We start from the raw sequence: 19,206 nt of genomic DNA, 5'->3' as shown, positions 1-19,206 counted from the left end.
GGTTTGCCAATTCAGATCCTGGGCACAGACCTACGCACTGTTTATCAAGCCATGCTGTGGCAGGCATCCCACATATAAAGTAGAGGAACATGGGCATAGATGTTAGCTCAGGGCCAATCTTCCTCAGCAAAAAGAGGAGGATTAGCGGTAGATGTTAGCTCAGGGCTAATCTTCCTCAAAAAAAAAAAAAAATAATGTTCACTTTCAAACACGGTGTTCTTGAAAAAGAAATTCACGCTCCATCATTCCAGGATATTCCCAGGCCAGTTCATCACATTAACAGTCTTGCTAAGGACGCTTCCAGCGCCAGCATCCAGCTCCCTGTATCTCTGTACCTTCCCATCGACCCCACAAGTCAGGACAGTCACTGTCCCTGCTGGGGTTGGGCTGCCTAGGGGTGGGGAACAGGGATGGGCAGTGACTCAGACAGAGGCCAGAAGGGTGGCCTGGTTGGCTGCTGCTAGGAGCAACCTGGACATGTATATAATCTGATATGAACTAATACCATGAAAGCTGGCTCCTGACAGCCATGCCCCATTTCTTTACACAGATCTCTTTGCTTTGAGCAAAGGCAGCACAACAGAGCCGAAAGAACTCGGAAGTCATTTCACTTTTCCGGGCTTCAGTTTTGAGCATCCAGATGCCCCACTCGCCCTGAGAAACAGGATAATCTCAAGCTAGCGAATGCTCATCACTGATTCACTAGTACTGCCCTGGGTCCATAAAGTCCTGTGCGCTGCCCTCCAGGGAGACACGTCTAGCCGGGCAGACAAGCAAATAGGTGAGGTGAGACGTTGCAAATGCTATGATTGGTATGAGCCTGAATTTTTGCAGAAAAATAGTTAGGGAGTGACTTTTAAAAATGCTAGAGAAATGGTGTCAAGGCTTCAGTCAGCCTGTAGAGGAGACAGGGGCAGCCTCGGGGAATGAAGGATGGGAGGTGGAATGTTTACCATGAATGGGTCCCTCCCTGTGGACTAGAAGAGCGGCTCACAAGCATGCAAGTGCAGAGGAATCACCTGCAGATCATTAAAATGCAGACTGGGCTTCCACAGGACTGAGCGGGGGCTGGGCTTCTGATTTCTAACAAGCTGAGTGGAAGTGGTTAGAAGGGAGCGGGGTTGGGGATGAGGCAGAGAGGAGCAAGCTCGCACAGTGTGAGCATCAGTGTGGAGAGGCTTGGTGAGCTGGTCTAAGGACAGTGGCAGTGAGAACAGGCAGGAGTGGAGGCGCTCACAGCTGGTACTGGAGGATGTGTCCCCAACATCACTGACACAGGTCCAACGAAGGGGCTGTACTGTCTCTCCTCACCCTCCACTGCGAGCTTCTAGGGCTGGGACTGGATCGTGGTCCTCTCTCTATCCTTGACTGTACCGAGGACATCTTGGCATAACAGCCTTTCGGAGATTGCCTCTCCTTCTCAGAAATGACAAGAGCACTGGCCTTCACTCCCAGTGGGACAAGACTGGAGCATTCACTGAGGGATATTTTCACCCCCTGGGGCCTGACGGCCTCAACTCCAACCCTATCTTGGCACCGATGGGCAATCCCCAGGCAAGTCCTGGGCACACACAGAATTTCCTGGCCAGAGCCTACCATCTGGCCCTCACGCCCTCTGCTGCAATGTGCAGACCTGGACAAACAAGAAAAGTGTGGTCCAAAGGGGTGACGTTCTACCCAAGTCCATGCCACGAGCACAAGACAAAGCTGTCGGCTAAGCTGCAGCCTCAGGCCAGCCTTCTACCTGCTGGCGGCCTCTCCTCTATAGGCCTGAGGACAGCCCCTCTCCAGCTAAAGGACCCCTCTGTGCATGCAGTCCCGCTGTCCTTGCCGGCTTAGAATAAAGAGTGCGCTTTATTCTGATTGTCCTTTTTTCAAACGTTAAATTCCTCTTCTTGTATAAAATAACAGCAGGCGATTGTGCTGATTTATGACGAGGGTGACAAAATAAGGAGTTGGACGCCATGTTAGGCCCTAGTTCTGGAGATATTTTGCTAATGGGTACAAGAAATCCAGGAGCTGGGAAGCCCGCCAGGCCCAGCCTGCCTCTCTGGGGGCCGGGCCCGCACTGCTTGTCCTGCCCCTTCCGCAAACCCCTCCTCCGGTAGCCTTCAAAAACAGCCTTTGTGACCTGGAGATCAAGGGCACCCCCAACAGCTAAACTTGCTAAGCTTAAAAAAATGACGCAGGTCTTCAGGGCCCCAGCATTCAGACGTTTTGCAATTTCACTTGAAGTTCATCACATTTCATTTTTTTCCAAAAAGTTTTGCACTTGACAGCTGTACAAGACTTTGGTGATAACCAGCGGCCCTCCGCTCTGGGAACTTTGCCCTGTCTGTCTGCCCCAAGGAAACCCACCCCTCCCTCCCGGGTGCCGAGACTACAGAGGCTGCGCAGCCAGCGTTGGGAGGGTCCCCTTCACTCTCACGCAGTCAGACTTTTTAGGGGCTGGGGGCAGCACGCAAAGTGCTTTGAAATGAGAGGAGCTCATGTTTATGGATGACAAAGGAAATCGCCCAGGAGCCAGGACGTGAGGGTGACAGTGGCCCTGGCTTTCTTCTTGGGGAGGACTGCCAAAATGGGTGGGGGGAGGAGGCAATTAAAACACAACAATCAAACCAACCTTTAAATAGTAACTTTTAAAAATATAAAAACAGCTCATTACAATGACTTTTCATTTTCTTTTTTCTTCAGGAATCAACTTTCTTCTACCCTCCCCCTCCCTTGTGGCTGGAGCCTTAACAAGAGGTGGCAGATGAACATCCGAGACCCAGAGAGAGGGGGACTCTAGACACCCCCCCCACCCCGCTCAGAAAGGTACAGGGCGCCTTGCCAGTTGGTGGCCTCTGCGTCCCCGAAGACGGCTGTTTTCACTGGGGCCCCTTCTTCCTTCTCACTAGACAGAACCACACATTATAAAATAATCCATAAAAATGCAGTATAAAAATTATCTTCCATATGCTACATCCTCGGAGAGCCCACCACCAGGACTCACGACGGCCTTCAGCTTTTCCTTAAAAGAAGAAAACGAAAGACCAAAAGGAAAAAAACCCTACCCAAATCCTAATACCTCAGAACATTTTGGTACCAAAAAGTGGCACCCGCAGAAGACAATATTCTACCTGTAACCTGTCTGGGCTCAAGAGAGACTGAAAGTGGCAAGAAGTCACCACAGTGTGCCAGATGTGTGCCCCACCCCCACCCACGTGCCCTTGGACCCCGGTGCCAGCCCAGGGGGCAGGTGGGGGTGATCCTTTCAGACCCACAACCCTGCAGGTTAATATACTTTTCCTCTCTGGGGAGAGAGGACGGGGCATAGGCAGGAAAGGGGGAGAAGGCATTTTATGAAAGGACATCACTTCTAATTCTTTTTATTCAAATTAAAAAGAAAAAAGCACCCACATCAGTTGCTATTTTTCTCTGGTAGCTCCCTGAGCTGAGTTGCTATGCTTTCCTCTAACTTTTGTCCTTTTTAGGTTGTGTCTGAAGATTGAGAAGGGCCGGAGATGGAGTTCCTGGGGACTTCCATCTCATCACAATAACCAAGTGTGCACCACAGAGAGAGACCGCCCGAGGCCAGGAGGAGAGAGAGAGACGGAGAGAGAGGGTCAGACACCTGAGAGAGGGCAAGGAGGGAGGGCAAGAGGCAGCGCACAGGAGGCCACGGAGGAACCTGACCATTTCTGTTGCTGTAGGCCCAGGCTGGCCCCTGTCTCAAGCGCAGTCTGCATGGCGCTCGATCCTGGCACTTGTCCCACCCAAGCCCCCAAGTCCACGGAGATGGACGGCACTCACTCCAGGGGGAACCTATGGTCAGCCTGGTGACCAGCTGCAGCTCCCTTCCTCCACCCCAAGATTTTCTCCCTTCCACCCCCTCCCTACCTCCCCTTCCCAGATGGGAACTTCTGTTTAAAAAAAAAAAAAAAAAAAAAGGCCACCACCACGAGTGGATTACAAATACAGCAGGCGAACACACGGCTAGCGTTTCCGGTGGGAAGGGGCCTCCTCCCCCACTGATCAGTCCGAGATAGGAGTCTGTTATTTACATTTTTCACAAATCTTGTGCGCTGCACAATCAGGAAAATGAGGTCCCCCCTCCCCCAGCACAAACACGTGGTCCACTCCAGTGTCCCCGACCCTGGGCAGGGGCACAGGTCAAAAGAAAAGGGAAGGACAGACAGAGATTCATGAGGGTGTCTGTGGGGAGCTGGAGCCACGAGCCTCCAAATAAATCTATTTGTAGTATCTGCCAGGATTGTGAAGGGGGAGGAGGAGGAGAGAAATCCATCGGAGTCTGTGAGACACATCGATCCATGCCCAGGAGTCCAGGCGGTGACGGGGCACGCGCCCTCCCCGCCTGCCAGAGCGCAGCCCGGAACGCTCGGCTGCTCGCGCCTGTCCGCCATCCTCAGGGCCCCTCGCCGGGGTCTCCCTGTCACAGCCGAGTCTGTTTCTCCCAGAGTTTGACAGCCCTGTTAGAGTCCTTGTTTAGTAGATGACCTCATAAACCGTGGCCTTCTTGTCACCAGAGCCTGTTACAATATATTTGTCATCCGCCGAAATGTCACAACTCAAGACAGACGAGGATTCCTTAGACTGGAGGAGGCAGACAAGAGGCAGGAGGGTGCGGGGAGAAAAAAAGATAGGAATCACTCTCAGTAGTTGATACCGTTTTGACGCTCTCGGAATTAAACTGCCCTCTACCCGCCCTGGGGCTCCGACCTTGGGCACACGTGACCTCGAGCACACGCGACCTCGAGCACACACAGCGAGGCCGGCACACGCAGCCCAGAGAGGCCTCCCCATTGGGGCTGCCCTCCCCACAGCTCCTCCATGAGGAAAAGCTCATCCCCAGGGTCCAAGGTGGACCTTAGGGAAATTGTAAGGATCCAACAGAACTCTTTAGCACGAGCTTCTCTTCGGAGCTACAAACAGGAGGAAACATTTCTGAGCTGGGGCAGGAGTCAGCAGGCCGGATCCTCAGCCTGGGGAGCTAAGAAGAGGATTTGCACCCGAGTTTTGAAGCATCCAGTGTGACCAGAGAGACTCTGAAAGTTATGTGTGTGACACTCTGGACACTGGACATTTCCAGCACAGGTCCGGAAAGTGATTTGTTGGCTGTCAGAGCGAGAGAGCGATTGTGTGTGCGTGTGTATGAGTGAAGAAGTGTGTGTAAGAGAGACCCCAGGTCCTGAAAAAGCCCCTTCCCTCTCTCCCATCTTGTTCTGGACCCTTTTTCTCCTGCCCCACCTCTCTCCTTGCATCAAAGTGTTGAGATGAAACACGAACTGACTTGAATATCAGGTAACACTGCTCTGAGAAAAAGCTGCTTGGTTACGCTCAACTGCCAGCGCGCCTCCTGCACACGCCCAGCACAAGGGCTGGGGCCAGGAGCGTTTTCCTTGCTCTAGGAATCCTCCAAGGGCTCCTTGCTTAAAGGCCCTGGCCCTCAGGGGTCGGATGCCATTAGCAGCAGGGTATGTGTCCCACTGACGTGGCCAAGTCCTGTCTCTGGAGAACGCATCTGGGACCTCCATCAGGTGGGGGCCTCGAGGGGCCGGGGCAGGTCTTGCTCTGCCTCCTGCTCTCCCAGCCCCCGTCACCACGGACAGACCCTGACTCCGGGCGGAACGGAGCGGGGCTCTGGGATGGTGGGCGGTACCTGGAATATGCTGGCTCCGTATGGTGTCCTCCAGGCATTGAGAAGGTTATCTTTCCCAGTGCTCACAAACCACTTGCCTGCAGGCGGGAGGCAAAGGAGGCGTCAGATTGTGCCCTGCTGCCATGAAAGCAAGACCCATCCCAGACACGGCCGACTGCCATGGAAACGCGGTGAGGACCGATCATCAGTGCAGAGCCAGTCTCTGCTAGTGAGAGGCATTTTGTAAGCGAGACACATGAGAGACACGTGAACACCCAGAGAACGCCTTGCCGTGCAATCAAGGGGGAGGGGTGCATGGGACGAGGATGGAAAAAGGTAGGATTTGCAGTTAATCGCAGCAAGGACACTTCCTCAAAAGACTCTTGAAAGCCACTAAGGTGGACTGGCCCTTCTCAATTCTCCTACTGGAAGATAGCAGGAAGGACTGGAAATGGTGAAGCCAAGAGTCTGGTGACCAGCTGAAGACTGTGGTCGGTGGGTGCCCTTGCTCTGCCACGGCTCTGCCCGTGCCCAGGCTCCAACCCTCCCCGAAGCCACAGGCGGGCACGGTGCTATTCCTGGTCCACACAGCAAGACCCACGGGGTTCAGCGAGGATGAGATGTTCCCAAGGCCGCCTAGCCAGTCAGTGGAGGAGCAGATGTTCCAGCCCAGGGCTATCGGCTGTCAAAGCCAGTAATCTCCACCCCGGAGGAACTGCCCTCAGGGCTGGGAGTCCTGTTCCTTTGCCCCAGGCCAGCAAGGACAGTCATGCGCGCTTGGTACCCTGTGGCAGTCTCTGCACGCGAAGCACAAAGATGAGGGGGGACACTGGTGGGGGTCAGGAGGCCCGGTCTAGGGACCCGGCTCACTTGGGGCTCTGCTCCTTCTGGAAGCTTTGGGCCCCTCATCTGTACAGAGAGCAGGCCAGGCTGCCCAGCTCCCCGTCCCTGAGGCTCACCGCAGTAGGCGAACTTGAGGGAGAGCACGCAGCTCTCGTGCAGGTGCAGCTGGTACTTGTCGGGCTTGGTGTGGTGCAGCACCTCCACGTTGCTGCTCTCCATGCCCACGGCCAGCCACTCCCCGGTGGGGCAGTAACCCAGCGAGAAGATCTGCAGGGGGCGGTGCAGACTGAGCTCAGCACCCTCTGCCCTCCAGAGCTCCAGGCTCCTCAAAGGCCCTGCTCAGGGACCCTGAGGGCTCAGGACCTCCCCACCGCCCCCTCCCTCAGACCAACAGCCCAGGGGGTGGGATGTCACTTTTCACCCCCATTTTACAGGTGAGGAAGTGGAGGCTCAGAGAGGTTGCTGACTCTAGAAAGTAAGGAGGAGCCAGGATTCGAACTCAGAGGTGGTACAGATAACTCAGAGATGGCACAGACATTTTACTTTCAAAGTCACTCTCTCCGTCTTTGTGACTTTTGCCCTTCCTCAAGAAAAAAAGTGGGTAAATGCAACACTGAAGTATTAAATATGTAAGATTAAAATATTAAAATGAGTGAGAAAAACAACAAAACATAATAATAGCTAGCCCTTACAGAATGCTTTCTAGGAGCCAGGGTTATTTATGGCTGAGGCTTTTAGGGGGCCATTTCAGGAGCTCACGCCAGACCTCTGAGGCAGCTCCTATTACTCCCACCCACGAATGAGAAAACTGAGGCCACAGTGCCCCAGAGGAGGGGAGCTGGGAAACAGATGTGAGCAGTCAGGTCAAGTGTGTCTAACTCCAAGGCCCTGTCGAATCTATTCCACTGCTGCTTCCTCCAGGAAGCCCTCCCACATGGCTCAGGTTGGTCTCAGGTCCATTTGCTATGAACACTTGGGGGGGCCCCTTGGTCTCCTGACCCGGCCACTTGGACCCCGGGAGGGAAGGGAACAGGTGCTCTGGGAGAGGGGAGGGGCGGGGGGGGAGATCTCGGACCGCACACCTGGGAGGTGAAGTCGTGCTGCTGCAGTTGCCGGCCCTCCCGCAGGTCCCAGGAGCGCACAGTGTTGTCCAGGCCTCCGGTCCACAGCTTGGTGCCGTCGTGGGAGATGTCTATGCAGCTGGCCCCATCTGTGTGGCCCTGGAACTGCCTAGGAAGGCCAAATGTGGAGGAGAGGTAAGCAGGGACCCACTGCCTGCCAAGCTGGCAGCTGTCCCAGGGGCAGGCCAGCTCTGCCTCTAAGCTGGAGAGGAAACTGAGGAAACAGAAGGGGGTGCCCCATGCATCCAGGGTCTGTTGGTGAGCTTGCAGCTGAGCCAGGCCCGGGCCCTTGCCCACTCCACTCAAGGGTTGAGCCCAGGGCAGGCCCGGGGGATGGGCGCCTAACAGGGGACCTCCTTCGCCCCATACTCCGTGCCTCCTCAGCTGGCATTTTAACCCATTCTCCTCGCCCTGCATGAATTGCGGGACTGAGGCCATAAACAAGCCAAACGGTAATATGACTAATGAAGATGGCGAAGTGTCCTGAGAGCTGACTCGGCCAGGCACCACAGCCTCTGCACCGCAGCCTGACTCTGAGGACGGTGCCTCCCGATCCCGTTCCCACAGGAAAAACTGAGACACAGGGGCTAAGTGACTGCACAAGGTCACAGCAGAGGCAGGAGTCAAACCCGGCAGCTTTGCGTCCAAGGATACTGCTCCTCTATTCCAGTCTCCACGCCCATCTTCCTCAGTTCTCCACCCTCCTCAGCGCTTGTCCCCACTCATCTGAATGGCACCCTCCCAGATCTGCCCCAGCTCCAGCTCCCTGAACCGTGCAAGCTCCCGAGCCAAGGAGCCCTCCCTCCTCTGCCCACGCCAAGCATGTGGCACACAGCTCCCCCTCACACAAGGCAGGCCAAGCTGTCCCTTCACCTGGGTGCCCCTCACCTGCACTGCTTTGGCCACCCCACAGTCACAGCAACGCTGCCAGGCATGGCCAGCACAACCTTCCCAAGGACAAGGCACTCCCACACTCTCCTTCCGCCTCACCTAACCAGGGTCTGGTTGTGCAGGTCCCACACTGCAATGTTCCCATCACTGCAGCAGGAGAAGCAGACTTTGGCGTCGGGGCTGATGGCCAGGGCGTAGCAGGCAGGAGCTGAGGATGTCAGCTCGGCCTTGATGCGGGGCGTGGGCGAGGCGAGGTCCCAGATGGTGAGCGTGCTGGCCTCGCCGCCCACGATGAGTGTGCGCCCATCAGGGAGCAGCTTGCAGGAGCGGATGTAGTTGTCCCTGTTCTGGAGGGAGAAGGAGCAGCGCTGAGTGCCGCCCACCTCCCCTCCTGGGGACCAGCAGAGCCACGTCCAATGCCACCAGGCACCCTCTACACCACTGCTCACAGCCTGCCCTCACACACAGCAGCTGCCAGGCTGGCCCCATTGCTCATTCACCACCCTCCACAACCACAAATTTCTTCACGAACCCCAGGAAGTTGGTATCACCCCCACCTGCAGATGGCAAAAACAGGGCTCGGAGAGGGTGGCCAGCTCCCCACCAGTAGCCCAGCCAATATGCGGCCGAGCCAGCCCAGCTCAACGGGGCCCTGCCCCTGGCCCGGGCTCTCCTAGGCCAGCTAGAAGAGACGCCCGCAGCCCTGGGATCCTCACCAGGCAGTCCAGCTGGGAGATGGGGCTCTTGCTGCCTGGCTGGCTGATGTCCCAGATCTTCACGCAGCCCTTGCCCCCTGTGTAGACGTGCCGTGTGGGGTTGCTGATTGTCACGGCACACACCACCTCCCCGTGGCTGAGGGTGTTGATCTGCCGAGCATGCCTTGGGATGTTGGGGCCTGCCAGGGCGTCGTGGGGGAAGGGCACGGGCTGCATCTGGCCATCAGCGCTCACGTGGAAAGAATATGCTCTGGAAGAGCAAGAACCGTCACTGCTGCCGCCCCTCGTCCTCTCATGGTTCCCACAGGTCCTGCTCAGATTGACCCACATCCCCCTGCGACTGGCCTCCCTGCCTCCAGGGCCCTGTCCCCAGTACTTAGGGAACCCAAGGACCCCAACCTCCTTGGCGTGGCTCCACAAGACTGAGGACTGCTTAATACTCCAACCTTGACTTCTGCTCTCACTTAGATATCCTTGCTCCAAGTCAGGCCACCAGCCCCACAGGTACCTTGGAATGCCCCTTCCCACCATCTATGAAATCCCTAACGTGCTGACCCTGGAAAGGACCCAGCTTGAATGCCATCCCCTCCTTTAGGATCCAGTGATATTAGGGAGGGAAATCTGTCAGCCTCCACTAAAGAACCATGGCGTACACATCAGAGCCGGGGGGTAAGCCAGTGTGGTCTGCCAGCCGTTTCAAGCTACTGTGCGCGCCAGCTGGGGGTGCCTCCAGCAGAAACCCAAAGGAGCCCCCAAGGCCAGGCAGCCCCATGTGATTTGGTTAGGAGGCACCAGCGTCTGAAGTGCTCCTTCTCTCCTGGAGCCCAGTGACCACATTCTCAATCCCCTCCAGTTCCACTTTTCGAGAGAGCCCCGGGCCCATCAGGAGTGTGGCCAGGCAGCCGTTTCTCAGGGCTGCACCCTGGCCTACGAGAGCCTCTCAGATAAGGAGACACCTTCCTCAAGGGGAGGACCACCAGGGCCGGGGACAGGGTGGTGGGGTGGGGGTTCTGTGTTCTCTCCTGCCCTCCCCAAGAAGCATACAAGTATAGCCAAAGCTTACGGTTTCCCGCCAGGAATGGAGGCGAGGCTTGAAGGCAGGCCGGTGGCCCGCATGGGGGGGTGAGGGTCAAAACCAACCTGTAGGCAAGACAAGGCTGGCCCTTAGTGAGGGTCGAGCCATCCATCCCCTCCCCGCCTCCTCCTCCTCCACTTCCTGGTCCTGCCTGTTCGGCACCACTGCCTCTGACCCGGGAGACAGCCAAACAGAGCAAGACCCATCGTTTCAGGAGCACCACAGGCCCGGCAGCGCCAAATGCCTTGCCTGGGACAGTGGCAGAGACAGGCTAACAGTCCAGACCCCCAACTCTGAACCAGTATCCTCCACCCTCACCCAGGCCTTCCCAGCTCCACAAGGCAGAGCGGGTCCTACTCCACTTCGTTCCCAGTGTCCCAGGAGGCCTGTCGTGTGGAGAGGAGGCCACCCCAGGTATAGGAGGTAAAGAGAAATTATCTCCTGAAAAAGGCCCCCTTGCTCTGTCAACCCAAACAAGAGACAATTCTTGTATAACCACCAGCCCATCTGCCAAACCCTCGCTAAGCGGAACGTGCCTGATACATCTTGGGGTTCCCTCCCCACAGAGCCCAGGAGGCAGGGATGAGCCCCACTTCCCAGATGGAAAGGGGTGGCCCAGAGGAGCAGCATTCTGTGAGGTCACATGGAGACCAGCGAGCAAGCAGGGGGTGGGACCCAGGGCCGCTGTCCCCTAAGCGTGTGTCCTTTCGGCCAAGGCCACTTGTTTCTAATAAACACCCTCCTCCAAGGGCAGCTGTCTGTCACGAGACCCCCAAGGTTCCCTCTGGTGTGCAAGGAGTGCCTCCCCAACCCCCACCAGCTCCCCACTCCTTGCCCAGTCCCCCCAAAAAGCAGCCAAAAGGTCTACGTACAGCTCCAAAGCTCACCATTGGCGACCGGCCGTAGGCGGCGGCGGCGGCCGCGGCAGCTGCGCTCATCTGTGGCGGGATGTTGTGGAGGCCGGCGTAGGCACTGGGGCTGGTCAGGGAGCCGTTCATCTCATGGTGGCCCATCATGGCGAAGGGTGCCGCGTAGGAGCTGGTGATGGAGATGGGCGTGCGCAGGGCCGAGGCTGCGAGGAGGCAGGTGTCAGAGGGGAGCCATCCAGGGGAGTGGGCCCCACCCCTCCTTTGGGGACGAAGCCAGGACACCAGGCCGCCTCCCCGCCCAGCAGCAATCTTTCCTGCATTCTAAAGCTGCCTCTTCCAGGCAGTCCTTTCAAACTGAACCCACCCAACTGGAATCTCCATCTTTACAGCCCAAGAAGGGCTGCGCTGAGATGTGCCCACCAATTTTTACAGAGCAGGACACAGAGGCCCAGAGAAGGGGGTTGTTCAGAGGCTCACAGAACCAACGAGAGAGGCAGGCACAGACGGTGGGTGTCTTGACCTGTCTGAAGCTCCTTCCACACGCTGAGCTCAGCATGGCCCCAGGAAGCCCTGACCTCAGTGTTGAAGCACCAGGCGTCCATCTCCTCCTCAGACCGGACCATGAAGGCCCCCTGGGGCAGGCCCTGCGAGAGCCCCACCTCCAACACACTCCCTGGTGCTCAGCCCACCTGTGGGTTTCCAGCGGTGGCTGGGGGCAGACCCATCCCCTCAAGCCCAGTCAACCCAGCCCCATCGTGCCTACCCATTATACCTATCGGGTCCATGCCTGGGGGCTTGCCTGGCATTGCCCGGAGACCCGGGGTTGTGCTGGTGCCTGGAGTCGGGGCATCGTTCCTCGGAGTGGGTGTGTTGGACTTGAGCCCAGGGGTGGAGGATTTGTCATTCTGAAAAGGGAAGGTGCAGAGACCCAGGGAAGCCATGAAGATTCCTTTCTCCCACCAGCCGGACACTGTGAGCTGGCCACAGTGCCCAGTGCCGGTTACCACGTGAAGCCCAGTGCCAGCTCCAGTTTGACCCTTCTGCCTGACAGCCCCTCGATTCTTGCCCAACCTTGTTTGGCAGGGACTGTGGTAATTGCTCCCATTTTACAGATGCAGGAATCAAGGCTTAGAATAGTTAAGGTTTCTAAGCTAGCTAGCTAGCACAGGGCCCAGGCAGTAAGTGGCAAAGCCAGGATTTGAACGTAGGCCAAACCCCCATCCATGTTCTTCCTATTTCACCCCTCTGCCCTCTAATTAGTGCCGCCTTGGCTCCAATCCCTCTTCCAGAACCACTTTCCTCCAGCCCCACCCTCCCCAGCCTCAGTGACGGCAGGGCAGACCCCACATACATGACCAAGGTCTTTGGTCTTGGAGGAAGGCGTGCTGCTGGAGGAAGCCACCGAGGCAGGGCTGGTGGGGGCATCCTTCTTCAGGCCACGGGCCTTGTCCAGCCCATTTTCAGGAGGGGAGTGCGCCGGGCTCACCCGGGGCGTTGCTGGGTCCTAAAAACACAGGTGATGCTGAGACGCAGTAAGAGGAACAACTAGCTTAGAGCCTTCCCTGCCCTGGGAATGGGAAGGCGGGGGGCGCGGGTGATGGGGGGAGTGTGGCTGAAAGAGATTGGGGGGCAACCAGTTCTTAACAACCTAGTCTGACCCCTTCATCCCACAGATGGGGACACTAAGGCCTGTGGTTGCGGGAAGTGTCCCGCCCGACAGGGTCAAACACAATTTCAGGACTCCCATCTGGGCTGCTGGCCTCTTGGCCTCATGTAGATTCTTGCCAGCTCCTCCTACCCTGCTGACGCCGATCCCTAGGGGCTCACAACCTCCACTTCAAGATCCCGCCTGGGGCAGTGGGGAGAACAGAGTTGACCTGAAAGACCATGGGGAACAGGAGCTGGTCCTACGCTGGGATCTTTGGGGGGGTCTCTCTCCGGAGACCCATCCTAGGAAGCCCTAGGGCCCACGGATGCCCAGCCACAATGCAGCAAAGCCCCGCCCTGCTCCTCCTGACCAGCTGATGACCCAACACCAAGGGACTGTGGCCCTGGGCTGCCAGTAATGCTGGTGCAGCTGTGGAGACACCACAGGTCCCACCCTGGGGAGGGACAATCTCCAACCACCACAAACTGAGAGCTGCCCTACAGCCGGGGCCTGCCCTCACCTCATTGGAAACATCCACCACCAGATCGTCACTCTTGTCCCCGTCACTGTCCTGCAACGGAGGAAAAAGCCAGTAAGAGGCCATGCCCTTCCCACCTGAGACTGGGCCCGAACCACTCCCTACTTCCACCAGCCAGGATCCGACCTGGGCCAAACCCCAAAGTTCATGCTCTCCACTCCACCCCACCAAAGTTGGTCTTCCTCTGAGGCTGTTTTCCTGGCCCAGCCCCCCAGCTCTGGGTCACTCTGCTCCCATGCCCGCTGGCAGCCTCACCGACACCGGCCCCTACGCCACTATAGTATTTCTAAGCCCCCTGTGTCTTTCTGAAACCAGACACCTCTTTCTGGCTGGTTTTACATCACCATCATTCCCAAGTAAGCACACCAGTCTCATTCTGTCATTGCCACCACTCTGCTGGGATGGGCGATCAGCCTCGTCTCCCAGAAATACAGCTGAGGCTTCAGGTGTGCAAACTGGCCAAAGCCGCGGAGCAGCCGCATGGCTGAAGAGGGCTTGGCTCAAGACCACGAGTCCCAGCACTGCAGTGCCCCCTTCCCTCTGTCCCAGAGCAAACGCCATGACACACTGTAGGGTCAGAGTGTGGGGACACCAGGGACCACCCCACGGGAGCAGAGTGGGGATTCTGGGAGGGCTGTGATGCTAGCTGAGGTGGTTGGCCTGTCTGAGGGAGGAGCCCACAGCTTTCCCCAAACCCCATGGAGGCTGGGACAACCTCCCTGTCCACTCCCTCAGGCTGTGGCCTCTGTGCTCACAGTGTGTGTATGGCCCTCCCACTGCAGCCCACCCACCCTCCTCAGCGGGGCCGCCTGTCCTGCCCCCTCTGCCTCACTCCCTGACTATGCAGAGGGCTCCAGTCACAGCTCAGGCACTGTGGCTCTCCCCAGCCCCCGGCCCGCCGCGCTCCCAGCCGTACGTATCGGCTCAGGCTGTCCTTCTCCTCCGCTTTCCGCTTCTTGGCCTCCATGCTGTAGTCTGCAGAGCCGCGGTGCTTCTCACTGGCCCGGAGGCTTTCCGAGGGTGACACCGAGTTATTCTGGAAGCAAGACCGAGATCCAGTGTGAACAGTCCACGCACGCAGAGACAGCCAAGTACAGCTGAGTCAAAGGTCAGCCAAGGTGTCCTGCGTGTCCTGCAGGTCTCAGCTCCCCTGGAGCCTTGCCAGGGAGCCCTGCCAACTCCCCGGACCAGGTCCCCCAGAGAGGCCCTGGGAGCATCCCAATTCTCTTTTGTAGCAGTACCGCTGTTATGAGATAATAACTCACAATGAGGCGTTTGCCTTCTGACTGTGAGTCTGTACGCTCCATGAGGGCAGCAGCACGTCTATCTCCTCACCACCCATCCCATCCCTGCCACGCATATTTGCTCCAAGAAGGGATAAGCAGAATTTGCACTGAGTCTTGAGAGATGGATCTGAGCTGACAAACTGGGACCATGAGCAATACTTCAACCACTGAGCCAGACAGGAGTGGGGAGACTGACAGGGAAGGAGAACGCTGGCTGCCGCCGGGCCCCCTGAGCATTGATGAGCAACCTGGCATTGTGTGTGGATGCCCTACTAGCCAGCGCGTGGCCTTTGCAACTTCAGAGAAACACCAGGGTTATAAAGAGAAAATGCAGTGCAGTGAAGGCTAAGAGCAGGCAGAATCACCCTCTTTGTGAGGATGGGAAAGGAGGAGCCCCAAGAGGTTGGGAAACATGCCCAAGGTCACCCAGCAGGAGGCAACACGAAGGAAACCCAAGTTTTTCAGGCTGGGAGTTGCCTAATGAGTTCTCCTTCCAACTATAAAGCCAGTAAGGACAAGCAGAGTTTGGAATTCAAAGCCTGGGAAGAGGGCCCGGCCCGGTGGCGCAGTGGTTAAGTGCACACGTTCGGCTTGGGCGGCCTGGGGTTCGCTGGTTCGGATCCCGGGTGCGGACATGGCACTGCTTGGCAAGCCATGCTGTGGTAGGCATCCCACATATAAAGTAGACAAAGATGGGCACGGATGTTAGCTCAGGGCCAGTCTTCCTCAGCAAACAGAGCAGGATTGGCGGCAGATGTTAGCTCAGGGCTAATCTTCCTCAAAAAAAAAAATTAAAAAAAAAAGCCTGGAAAGAGGGAAGACGGGCCAAAAGCCGAGGCAGGAGAAGTGCTCACAGGCAGGCCTGGGAACAGAGCTGTCTAGGAAGGTAAGAGAGCCGCCTACAAAGGAGGACCCCGCTGGCCCACGGTGTCCTTGGTGGCCCGGAACAGCATTCTGTGGCTGTCAGTACCGGGATTCAAGCAGTGAGGGAAGAGCCACTGGCTGGGGTACCCACCAGCAAACAAACCTCAGTGCCAAGAGAATAATACTACAGCCGATGCCCCCCTGGGGGGGCTCTTGTGGCTTACTCCCATCTAAGTGCCCCACCTCTGCCTTCCCTCACTCCGTCACCACACACCCACCCTTTCTGAGCACCTGCCCTGGATCAGGCCTGGGCTGGATACCAGGAGGGGAGGAATGAGCAAGATAGAGTCCCTGCCCTCCAGGGGCTTAGTGTCCAGCTGGAGGGAAGAAAAAGGCCAGTCAATCAACATCCCCACGCAGCACAGAGGTGCATGACGAGGCCGTGTGGGGACACAGAGAGATGTCCGTCCAGAAGAGGAGGGCATCAAAAGACAAGTGGGATGAGCCTTCACCACCCGTCTCCCCACTTTCCTGGAGGCCAGTGCCGGCTCCAGGGCAAGGGTCACTAGGAGGAAATGGGCATGGACGGCCGGTGGGGGGTATTTGGGGGAGAACGGTGCAGGAACCAGCCGCAGAGCTTAATTTCCTTTCCTAAGCTGGTTTCTGGACAGCCCTTCCCCGCCAAGTTTCTGCCTGAAGCAAATTAAAATGGCAGAGTTATCAAGCCTTGAAGAAAAAATGGAGGTTATAATGGAACTGCAGCTCAACCTTCCCCACAGCCGTGCAGGCGCGGCGGCGATGCGCGCACAGCCGCAATTCAATTAGCTGCTGCAAGCGCCGGCAGAAAAATCACCCTCATTCCATTTCATTTCCTCCGACGGTGGCCACCTCGTGCTAAGCAGAAACGCTTCCAACCCCTCTCCTCTCGGGCAGGCGGCGGGGGGGGGGGGGGGGGGGCTGCGCGGCTGCTCGTGTTTCTCCCGCGCCCCAGTATGCGGCGTGGAGAACAGCGAGCTCTTTCTTCTCATGCAGTCAGGCTGAAAACCCTCGCTGCTACCGAGAGTCATGTCAGGCATTTAGCGGCATCGATCCAGCCCGCCTCTGGCTGGCAGGCGGCCAAAAAACTAAGTATTTTTTATTGCTTCGGCTGGGCTAGGAAATATGAATGAAGCTACCTCTAATTGGACTCCAGACTAACCCCTCTGGGACAGCTTCCAGACCGTCCCCCCGCCCCCCCTCCCACTTCCACTGCGGCCCTGTCCTTCCTGCCGTGGGCCTCATCTGTTGACAACCTGGTTTCCAAAGGGCTGATTACTTCAGTCTACACCCCCTGACATCAGTGCCACATGCGCCTCTCCCCGGACCTGCCCACCGGGCCCGTGGATGGCGTTTTGATTCATCCTCAGTGGATGCTCCAGCGGCCCGACTGTGCTCCCTCTGCTATGTGAGTCATAGACGTCAGTGAGCATAGCAGAGTAAAGAGCTCAGCTCTTGGGGGTCCCCTGTGGGTTTCTTGTAGCAGAAAGCTTTCACAGACTGGGGCACAAAGCCAGAAGCAAACAGCAATGAGGACGAGGACGATGTGAGGGCAGGGAGGGTGTTACGCTCCCAACACCCATTTCGCTCTGCAGCAGGTCCCTGTGAACCAGGCAATCTCCCGGATCCTGGGTCCTGTTCTGAGGGGGCCTTCCTAACTCTGCCAAGCTTGGCTGGGCAGGGATTACCCCTTGTTACAGATAAAGAAACTGAGGCTCGAAGAGGCCAAGAGAGCTAGCCTATGTCCCATGATGCTGGGACCAGAGCTGAGCCTTGAGATGTCCAGTGTAGCCCTCTTCCTATGGAGGCAAACCACCCCTTCAAAAATGCCACTTTTTGGGGATCAACACGAAAGCATTCAAAACAGACTTTCAGCTTCAACTATTCCTTTCTTATGTGCCTAGCCATTCCTGGGCCCAAATGTGGACCTGGACTTCTGAGCACACAGGCAAGCTGAAAGGGGATGCAAACACTGTGTGGCTAGCAGGATGTTTAAGTCGGCTGGGTGGAGGACTGGGAAGGGAGGGGGGGTCGGGAGGGAGGGAGGAGCCGCCTGAGGAAGCCGCTGTCTAGATGGTTAGTTAGCTGCCTGACCTTCCAAGTCCTACTTAACACGAGGTAATAACCAAAGCCATCCTAACAGATTAGATGGCCCCAGATACAAGGACGGCGATGAGGAATAAAATAGCTTTGCTAATCGCTGGAGGATTTTTTTTATCCAGACTCCACTGCGCTTACTCAGAAGGCTTATTCACTTGAAACAGAACCTCTGAGCCTCAGTGTGATCAGAAAGATTTACAACAAATCTCAGAGCTGGCAGACACGCATGCAGCCTGGTCTCAGTGCTCGCTTGCTAGCACTTTCTTAAACCAAGTTAAAGCCCAGAACAGGGAGAAACCTCAGGCGCGTTGGGAGGAAAGGGGGAGAATACAGGATCACAAGGAGGGGCAGACGACCTGGAGAAGCACCACGACCCAGGATGAGTCCACACAGCCCCTTGGAGGACCAAAGGCTGGCCAGCTGACCTGTCCGGTTAATCATCTCTCATGTAAAAGGGAGTCAGAGCTCATTTAGCCCAAGCTCGTCATTTGACAAATGATGGAACTAAGCCTGGAGAGATGAAGGCTTCCTCAACTGCAGGTCACTCTCAACAGGTGACAGCAGCTCCTATTTCATGACAACAACCTCCCACCCCCGCCCACCAGGTCCCCTCTTCTTCCCAGCACCCCAAACACACCCCGAAGGTTCCAGAGCACTGACACTTACCACACTGGATTCTCTCTCTTTGCGGATGGAAGGCCAGGACAGGAGAAGGGTCAGGTCCCCCCAAGACAAAAAGACAAAAAAGAAAGGAAAAAGGTCAGTCTCATCCAGCTGCCTTTTGTGCTTTGCTAGTTCACAGGCTTTAAATTGGGCAGCAGGCCTGGCTCTCTGAGTCACTGCAGGTCAGCCAAGGCAGGGCCATTAGGTGACATTTCTCAGTTTGGAAATTAACCACCCCAACTCCAAAGCTTCCCCCACTGCCAGTCCCAGGAGGGGCAGAGGGAGGCCCCTGTCCCAGCCCTCCCTGACAAGCCAAGAAGGGCGCCAAGATTACCGGTCAGCAGTTTTTAAAGCCACAAGCTTGGAAATGATCGTGCTATGCAAAATATCCATAGGGTCTGGGAGCTGAGAACATTATTGCTAAAAGAAAAGGAATTATGGGAGTGTTTTTTGTTGTTGTTGTTTTTAATTAACACCACTCTGTTTCTTTGCCAAGAAGCCCCTGGAAGCTGAAGCCTCTGATTATTTGCCCAGCCAATCACTAGCTCCCTGATTCTCCCGTCTGCTGTGGGGGGCGCTCTTCCTCTGCCAAGAGGACCAAGCCACTGCAGGGACAGAAACGTGGCCTCAGGTTCTCATGATCTGCTACGGCCCTGTGGCCCAGGTGAGGGCAGGACAGTGACACTCCAGGCCCCTGGGGCCCAACAGTGTGGTGCCCAGAGGGGCTCAGAAGGCACTGGTGGTGTGCCCCGGTAACCATCCAAGGGCAAACCAAATCATCATTTTGTACACCTAAAACTTACATGATCTTATACGTCAATTATATTCAATAAAGCTGAAAAAAAAATATCGAAGGTCAGACCACACGAGGTGGCAGCTTTTAAAAAGGGTCTGCCAGGCAGCCAGGCTCATTCC

At 56.6% G+C, this 19,206-nt stretch overlaps 1 protein-coding gene across 20 annotated transcripts in view; it reads right to left on the bottom strand.

Annotated features, from left to right (window-relative positions):
- Positions 1 to 2,620: 2,620 nt before the first annotated feature.
- TLE3 (TLE family member 3, transcriptional corepressor) overlaps positions 2,621 to 19,206 on the bottom strand; it is a 49,770-nt gene continuing 33,184 nt past the window's right edge. For 3 of the 20 annotated variants that reach the window (XM_005602961.4, XM_014733737.3, XM_005602964.4), the window contains 13 exons: positions 18,295 to 18,311; positions 14,259 to 14,378; positions 13,325 to 13,375; positions 12,508 to 12,660; positions 11,920 to 12,061; positions 11,160 to 11,359; positions 10,276 to 10,352; positions 9,213 to 9,462; positions 8,596 to 8,843; positions 7,567 to 7,714; positions 6,601 to 6,751; positions 5,663 to 5,739; positions 2,621 to 4,596 (listed from right to left, as the gene is read on the bottom strand). In XM_005602961.4, the coding sequence (XP_005603018.1) occupies positions 4,489 to 4,596; positions 5,663 to 5,739; positions 6,601 to 6,751; positions 7,567 to 7,714; positions 8,596 to 8,843; positions 9,213 to 9,462; positions 10,276 to 10,352; positions 11,160 to 11,359; positions 11,920 to 12,061; positions 12,508 to 12,660; positions 13,325 to 13,375; positions 14,259 to 14,378; positions 18,295 to 18,311 (1,742 nt within the window). In that variant the 3' untranslated portion in view covers positions 2,621 to 4,488. The remainder of the gene's footprint in view (positions 4,597 to 5,662; positions 5,740 to 6,600; positions 6,752 to 7,566; positions 7,715 to 8,595; positions 8,844 to 9,212; positions 9,463 to 10,275; positions 10,353 to 11,159; positions 11,360 to 11,919; positions 12,062 to 12,507; positions 12,661 to 13,324; positions 13,376 to 14,258; positions 14,379 to 18,294; positions 18,312 to 19,206) is intronic. The other 17 variants (XM_005602963.4, XM_003363652.5, XM_005602962.4 and 14 more) reach the window with 10 other exon arrangements.

This window comes from Equus caballus, chromosome 1, assembly GCF_041296265.1.
Source record: "Equus caballus isolate H_3958 breed thoroughbred chromosome 1, TB-T2T, whole genome shotgun sequence".
NCBI lineage: Eukaryota > Metazoa > Chordata > Mammalia > Perissodactyla > Equidae > Equus > Equus caballus.
This window is presented reverse-complemented; position numbering and strand designations above follow the sequence as displayed.